Raw genomic sequence first — 8,314 nt, 5'->3', positions numbered from 1 at the left:
GGCTGGCTGGCCAGGGGCCAAGACGCAGTGGGGCGGCTCCCTGGCCCCGGCTCCTGCTCTTGCTCCCAGCTGGTAAACAGCAGAGCAGGAGCCAGCCACGCCACAGCACGTGGCACCTGGCGTGGAGAGGGCAGGCGGCTGTCCCTTCCCTCTCCTGCCCTCCCGTCTTGCCATCCTACCCTCCTGCCCCACCCTGGAGCTTCGCACTCTGCTGCCATCAGCACCTCCATTCCTGGGTAACTCCTGGTATCTCCCAGTGGCTGCAGCTTGAAGGACAAAGGTTAGAAGTGAAGAAGGACTTCCCAACTCCTAGGATGGTGGGCAAAGGGACAGGGAGTGAGGAAGAGTGGAGTGGCCACATTGGGGGACCTTCTTATGCCAAGATTCTGACGGTGTGTCCCCCACACCACTTTGGTAAATGGAGGGCCCACACATTTAAGTGGCCCACACTTCTATGGACCACACTTCTCCACACAGAACAGGATGCAGACCTGTTTTGGTACTCTCCCCCTCCGGCAGGCTTGGATTAAGAGGCAAGGCTCCCCAAAGTACCACCCCACCTGGTGCCCTCTGGCAGACAAGTAGAGCCAGCCCAGAGGCAGAGGGACAGGGGTACAGGGGAAGGCTGGGGTCCCGCTGTACTGCTCTCCCTTTCCCAGCCCAGTGATTGGCTTTGCTTCCACTCAGGATCCTCTCCGTCTCTCCCTGTCCGCCCCTTCCTGTCTATGGTTCTGTTTTCCGTGCCTCTCCGTCTTCTTCCAGCCTCCCTTCCTCTGTGATTCTGGGTCTCCCAGGGCCCTTTCTGACCTCCTGGTTGGGGGCACCATGCCAGGCTATCGGGCTACCCCCCCAAACCACAGGTATGACTGCCTCTCCCAGCCATGCCACTGGTGCCACTGTGTAGGGTGGGGAGGAAGTGACTGGGGCTTTGGAAGACAGGGTCCTGGCATCTCGGCCTAAGCAAGTCACGTGCTTTCTGGACATTCCAGGGTCTCTACCCTTTTCCTTTCCCAAGCATGGATTCCTGGGGTTCTTGTCCCTAGGACAAGAAGTTACTGTGATCATCCTTTTGGGAAGTCCCCCCTCATGCCTAATCTTCCTCCCTCCTGCTCCAATTACAGCCCCTTTTCTGGAGGAATTGGTCCATTCAAAGCGGGGCAGTGTTTGTTTGTTTGTTTTCCCCTCCTCAAATTTATTCTTACAATTCTTATGCAAGGAAGAGGCTGATAGGGATCAGAGAATCATTTCACCCCCACGTGCCCAAGTTCCCTTATCAGACTGGGGAATCTCAAAGCAGGGGGCAAGCAGCCTGGAGGAGGTAGAGGGTGATGGTGGTGGCTTGGAACTGGGGGAGCAGTCACCGACTTGTTTTCCCTTCCTCCCCACCCTCTAAACCACAGAAACCACTTAAAGCTCAGTGCAAGCCTGCCCTTCCAGGGAGGGCCTGGGGGTGTGAAGGTGGAAAGAATGTGGGGTCTGGGCAGCCTGCAGGCCCTATACTGCCCCAGCGCCATCCTTCCAGGGCCACCCCCTCTGGGAAGCCTGAGTCAATGATGAAGACGGCTTTTCTTGGGTCCTTTCTCGAAGGTCCAGGCCTGGGGACACCTCAATTCACGGGTGATCCAGGCAGGGGGCTGTACCTCCCTCCTCCCTCAACCATTAAAAAAAGCATAACAGAGGCTCTAGAAACATCTGTAGAGCTCGAGGTCTCCACCCCTCCCCCTTCCTGTCACAAAGGCCACTGTGGGTGGAGGGAACAGTAGTAGTTTGACCCCAGCTACTGGCCCTGAACTTTCTATGGTGACCTGCCTGTACCACTCATCTGTCAATTAACATCTGTGATCACTTAGGCTTGGGCACAGCAGCGAGTGCTGAAAGGTGGAAGCTGGGAGTTTGGGAGCTGAAAGACTTGGATAAGAACAGGGCCTGCTATTTATGAGTCTTCAATGACCGCATCATGTAAAAGGGGACGATAGTAACTCCTGGGAACGGGCTTTGAGGCCCCACCAGTGTGCACACAGGAGGGATTCTTGGCACAGTATTTGTCCGGGGGCACGTTTCTGTGCCTTCAGCTAGCCACGAAATTCCTCCGGGGACCCTGGCCTCCAGCACAGGGGAACAGCTTATAGCTGTGACTTGAGTGAGTCGCTCTTTGAATTTGCATCTCACAGCCTCCTCTGAGCAGTAAGTAAGATGGGAATGACAGTACTTCCCTTACCGAGCAGTTGTAATGATTACTGGGAAAACAGAGGTAAGCTACAGGACCTGGTCCAAAGTACTGTGGCTAAAAAACGATGTTTTGGCCCATCCATTCCTATGACCTTCCCTTCCCTTTATCTGACTCCCCTTTCCTAGGCCCCTTCCTGCTTTCTTTTTCTCCATAACATTTTACCAAGTAACTTAACTTCTCTTTTCTTTTCTTTCTTTCTTTTTTTTTTTTTTTTTAACATTTTACTTATTCATTTTTAACTTGTCTGATCCCAATGTCTGTTTTGATCACTGGTACCTCAGTGGGGCCTCCCTACCTTGTGTTGCAGGAATGCATGAAGGAAAGTTAAATGACCTCTGTGTTTCTCTCCAGGGACTTTCAAATGGGCATCAAATCCAGTTGCTCATCAAAGGTTGTGATGGGGGGATTTGGGGCTGACGTAGAAGGACAGTATTAAGGAGAGAGCTAGACCCATGGATGATTTCACAGACTGGAAAAAAAAAATGGGAACACTGTCCTTCTAGGGAAGGAGGAGACACCTTTCAGAGTGACGGGGGTGGGAGGTGGCAGCGGGCACTTAGAGATATAGTGGGGTATTAAGAGCCCAGACTCTGGAGCCAGACCCTCTGAGTTTGAATCCTAACTGAGTTTGAATCTTCACTACAGGAGTAAAGCCCAAGGTCACATTGGCTAACAAAAGTACTTAACCATCCAGGGAGCTGCTGGGAAGAATAAACGAGTTGACAAGTTGTTGAACAGTTCCTTGCTGGGTGATAATCCTTGTAGCTGTTAGCCCTTCTTATTGTTTGGTCAATGCTACCCCCTGGTGGACGGCTGGAGCAAGGGTTCCCTGGCCTTGGGCTGGGGCGGCTGGTGGGGGTACCTAATCAGGGGAGGGAGAAGGCATCCCGGCGATCTGAGCGAAGTACGTCTGCGTTTTGTTAGCACCACTCATGCTGAGATTTATCAGGATCCAGCAGGCTCCTCTCTGGTTCAAGGCACCATGGAAACTGAGAAAGGGCCCAAGGGGGAGGGAGAAAGAAGCTGGGTTGGCCTAGTGCCTTCCTCCTCCTCTCCCTCCTTCCCTCCATCCCTCTTTCTTTCCTCTAAGTCGGGCATGAGCCAAGAGGAACCAACTCCAGGGAGGGTGGAGAGAGTGACAGAGAGAGAGAGAGAAGAAGGTTACCACTGCTGACGTCAGGGACATTCAGGTAGGAGGCAAACACAATGTGACCTACATTTTCTCCTTCCCCACCCTCCCCCTACTCACTGGGGTAGCCTTTCAGAGCATCTTTGAGAAGAGCTCTCACACTCAGGTAAGACGCCCTTCCCATCTCAATCCCTGGGACAGTTTTTCTCTGCCATTCAGTCCTCAAGGGCTGCTTGGACTCTTGGCCGCAGCTTTGCCCCCTAGGGTGGCACAGGCACAGGCAAGAGAGAAAACACCTAACTCAGCACCGTGTCTGACATCTCCTGACTCACTCTCAAGACACAGAAATTTCTTTTCTCCTCAGGACACACGTGGGTACAAGTGGGGAGGCAGAGGAGTGGGGGACTGCTGATTTCCCCTATGCAGCCCCAAGGAACCCCCTTGGGGGAAAGGTGGCTGATGTTGGTTTCAGTTACAGAGCTTTTTCTGGAGTGACTCAGTGATTAGAGGACCCCTGAAGGGGTGGAGGCCTTTTGGGACAGAGCCTTAGGACCTACCCCACCCAGACCTATTAATCTAGCTTCTGCATCTCTTGGGGATGGAGCCCAAGACTGCGGATGTCCGATTATTCTAATGTTCACTCAAGTTTGAGAACCACCACTTGAGGTCGGCTCTAACTCGGTATGTGTTTCTTCCATCTCTGGTGTAGCCAAGGTGGAGGGAAGAGAGTAGGCTGCATATCGGAGCATAGGATGCCAACAAGGGGCGAGATCCTGCTAAAAACAGACATTTTATTAGCAAAAATAAATACAAGCTGGGCAGACAGAAAGAATACGCAGACCTAGAGGAGATCTCTTTGAGGAAGAGACAGTCTCTCAGTCTACAGGCTGAGATGGGCAGGCGCCAGGGAGGTCCCCAGACCCAGCCCCCCGCCCAAGGGGGGCAGCAGGGCAATGAGGGGCGTCTCACACTCCCCCAGCAGCACGTCTCTGCGTAAGCCTGCGCCCCTGTCCAGCACCTTGGCCCTCAGACTGCGGGCGGCCAGGTCTGGCGGGCCCAGCCCGTCGAAGAAGAAGTCCTCGTTGAAGATGGGGTTGACGCTGCATTTGACCACGCGGCTCCGTTGGCCCCGCGGACGGACGCGCGGCCGCAGCCTCAGCACCACGCAGCAGCCTCCGCCGCCGCTCCCGGGGCCGGGCCGCGACCGCGGCAGGCCCTCGGCGCTCACCAGGCGCAGGCGCAGCCGCCGGGGCCCGGCCTGGTATTCAGCCGAGAGCCGCAGCTGGCCGCCGCGGGGCCCGAGGCGCAGCACGCTCTCCTTGGTCGGCCGCAGCTGGCAGCACAGGAAGTCCAGGTGGAAGAGCGGCGGCCCCACGCGGCGCGGCGCGTGCGGACTGGTGTCGGCCGAGCTCGCCTCCTCCGGGGACAGCGAGTGCGGCCGGGGCCGGCCGGGGCCTGACCGCGGCGAGCCGAAGGGCGACGACTCGGGCGACGAGGCCGTGTCGCTGTCGGGGGCCCGGCAGAGGCGCAGGTCCGGGGCGGAGACGTGCCGCCGGCCGTGCGCTGGGGAAAGCCCCCCGGAGGCGGCGGGCGGCGGCGGCGGGTGGAACAGGGACTCCCGCCGGCGCGTGTGCGGGCTCTCGGGCAGGAAGGCCCAGCCTTCCCGGCCTGCCAGGTGGGGCAGCGAACAGGCCACGGGGAGGCTGCGCCCGTCCAGGGGCTCGGGGCCCCCAGAGTCCGGGAGCCGCGGCGGGATGCAGAACTGCGGTATGCGATCGGGAGTGAGGACGTTGGGACAGGCGCGCGCGGGCGGGCCCGGGGTTCGGCGCTTGGGGAGCAGGCTGGAGGGCGCCCATCGGGGCCTGGACTCCGGGGGCCCCAGGCTGTAGCCGGCTTTCTCCAAAAGCCACATGCAGTGGGGGTGGGGGTGGGGAAAGTCCGAATTCAGTGTTCCGGGCGGAGGCCTGTGGAGGACAGAAGAGGGCCCAAAGTGGGTGATATGGCGAACATACACCGGTTGGTCCACCACGGCGCACTTTCCCCGGCGCACGGGCCCCTATCCGAGCGGGAAAAACAAGGGACGGTGAAGCCTGGGGGCCTGAGGAGAAACGGAGGGCATCAGGGCATCGGACAGTCACATTTGCAGATGCACGCCTTAGGCACCCGAGATCTCAGACTCCGCCATTAGTGCTAAAGATGCTCAGTGAGAATGCCCAACACACCCACTGAAACTCTAGGCTACTATTAGGAGAATGGACGAACATGCTCAAACTACCGAAAGGTCCATAGTCACAAACACGGACACAGGTCCCGAACCCTGCTGGGACATCCTGTTCCCCGGAAGAGACACAGAGGCCCTTGGCAAGCTCGTCCCCTTCTCCCTCGCCCAACCCGAACTCAGACTCTCCTCCTAGCTCTTGTCTGGCTCCCCTTCCAGAGGAAGGAGGAAGCTAGCTCCGGCTACCTTCCCGGCAGCCAGGAGCGAGCCTCTCCAACCTGAGCCATCCTTTGGTCCTGGCCCCACCTCCCTCCTCTTGCTCCTCCTTCTCCTTTCTGAGTGGCTCCAGGCCGGAGCCGACTCGCGGCACACCAGGCTGCTGCCCTGCGAGCCCCAGGGCCGGTCCAAGGAGACGCACCTCTGGGGGTGAGGGCGTTACAGAATACCCTCCTTCCCAAGCCCTCGTTGTCCTGCCGCAGCGTCCCAGCCCCACAGCGTCCTGAGTCTGCAAGGCCGGCCGGCCGTTGGGCCGCCGCTCCCACTCTCCACTCCTTCTCTCCCTAGGAAACCACTGAGCACAAAGGCGGTATTGATTCTCTGCCACCCCCAGAGTCAGTTCCCGGAGGCTCCGCCGCTGGTCGCTCACCACACCTCCGCGCCCCACCCGCGGGACCGCGACGTCCTGACCGTCTGACCATCTGCCTGGGAGCCCGAGCCCACAGCCAGCTCGGTCAGACGCCCGGAGGGCAGGCCTCACCCGGGGGCTGCCGTTGGTTCCTGGCTTCTGGCTGGCAGGAGTTCAGAGCCCAGAAGGGAGCAGCTTCCTCTCCAGCTTGCTCCCCCAGCCCAGTCCTTCTGGGAGGAGCTGGCAGGGGCCTCTGTTGCCTACGTACGACCTCTTTTCCTGGATAAACAGAGCTCTGTCTCCACGGTCATCAGCCCGGCCTTCTTAACTCCTTCCTCCAGGTTTCTAGCAGCAAGCCAGTCCTGGGCCCTGACCCTCTCTGCGGGGAAGAAGAAGGAGGTCATCAGTGGGCAGTGGCCTCCATCCCTCTGTGCTGCCCCGGCCCTACCCTCGGCTTGCTAGGTGAAACCCATAGCCATGGTCACACACACTGCATATTCTGCAAAGCCCTCCTTGATGGAGTCCCCCGCATTGTTCTGTTCTGGAGTCATCACATTAACTCTCAGACAGAGGGACTTGCAGTGTAACTAGTTCTCTGAACTATACTGGCTCAAGGAAAAGTGACCAGGATTCAGATTTCTGGACATAGAGACATTGAAGACAGAGCTGGTTCTATCAGTGGGTCAAGCGCCAGCTGGCCTGTGCTCCTTGTCTTTCGCAGAAGGCTGTTAAACTGGAAACATGGAGGGTGCCTCTCCTCCCGTCCCCTCCCCTGCAGGCAGATCCCACAAAGCACAGGCCACCACTAGCAAGATGAGACCCTCAAGTGCACCCACCATCCCTCACTCTCTCAAAGGCTTCAGGCTCATTCCCTCCTTAGGATTTTTGCATAGGTTGTTCCCTCTCCTAGGACGGCTGCCCCCTTTCATCCTTCAGATCTGGAGGCCCTCACTAACAGCCTCCCATCTAAATTAGGGGCTTCTGTTGTATACTTTCACAGCACCCCATATTTTCCTTTCTGGCATTGGTCACAGGTGGGTTTTTTTTCCCTCTGTGATTTTTGTATGTGATTATTTAACATCTTATTAGACTGTGAACATCATGAAGACAGCACTTATGACAAGGCAGGTGCTCAATCAGAACTTGTTGAATGAATTAATGACATTAAGCAGAATTATATCTGAATTTATTCATTCATTCACTGTGCTAGGTGCTGGGGATACATAGAATGGGGGCAGGCTAAAGGAAGAGACAGTTAATAAACCTGCAAACAACAACAAGATGCAGGAAACAAGATGGTTATTTTCACATCTGATACCTGAGAGTTTTAAAAGAGCATATGTTTCTTTTGCGGAGATCCCTGGTGACCTCAAACCCTCTAGTCCCATGGCTCCTGACTCAGCTCGGCCCCGGTGTCCTTTCTGGGGAGGGTGGTCTGTGCAGAGTGCGGCAGCCAAGAACTCCAGGCTTTGGCATTGGTCAGACATTTTTGGCTTCTATAATAAGAGGTCCAGAGGTAGGGTAGAATTCAGGGAAGTTTGATTCTGTGGCTTCATTCATTCAGTTACAGACCACCTATATGTGCCAAGCACTGTGCTGGACTGGAGGATATAGCAGTGAGAAAACAGATGTATCTCCTAGCCAGCTGAAGTTGATACTTTATTTATTTATTTATTTTTTAAAAGATTTTATTTATTTATTTGACAGACGGAGATCACAAGTAGGCAGAGAGGCAGGCAGAGAGAGATGGAGAAGCAGGCCCCCTGCTGAGCAGAGAGCCCAATTTGGGACTCGATCCCAGGACCCTGGGATCATGACCTGAGCCGAAGGCAGAGGCTTTAACCCACTGAGCCACCCAGGCGCCCTGAAGTTGATACTTTAGCAGAGGAAGAAAAGATGATAGAAAAAAATTAGTAAAAAAAATAAAGTACAGTTTATGAGAAGTGTTGGGAAGAAAATAAAGGATCATAGAGGAGCGCTCAGTTTTAAATGGGGTGGTCAGGGATGGCCACCTTGAGAAGGGAACATTTCAGTAACAACATGGAGAGAGGAAGGGTTTCTGAAGGAAAAGCATTCTAGGCAGAAGGAATCATCAATGAGAGGCTCTCAGGC

General features: G+C 56.0%; 1 protein-coding gene across 1 annotated transcript; it reads right to left on the bottom strand.

Moving 5' to 3' along the window:
• Positions 1 to 4,239: 4,239 nt before the first annotated feature.
• C2CD4D (C2 calcium dependent domain containing 4D) lies at positions 4,240 to 5,271 on the bottom strand (the record flags this gene model as incomplete). Its single annotated transcript, XM_080802260.1, has 1 exon — positions 4,240 to 5,271. The coding sequence occupies one exon, from the start codon at positions 5,269 to 5,271 to the stop codon at positions 4,240 to 4,242; it is 1,032 nt and encodes a 343-aa protein (XP_080658386.1).
• Positions 5,272 to 8,314: the final 3,043 nt, after the last annotated feature.

Source organism: Martes martes, assembly GCF_963455335.1.
Source record: "Martes martes genome assembly, chromosome: 4".
NCBI classification, from domain to species: Eukaryota; Metazoa; Chordata; class Mammalia; order Carnivora; family Mustelidae; genus Martes; species Martes martes.
This window is presented reverse-complemented; position numbering and strand designations above follow the sequence as displayed.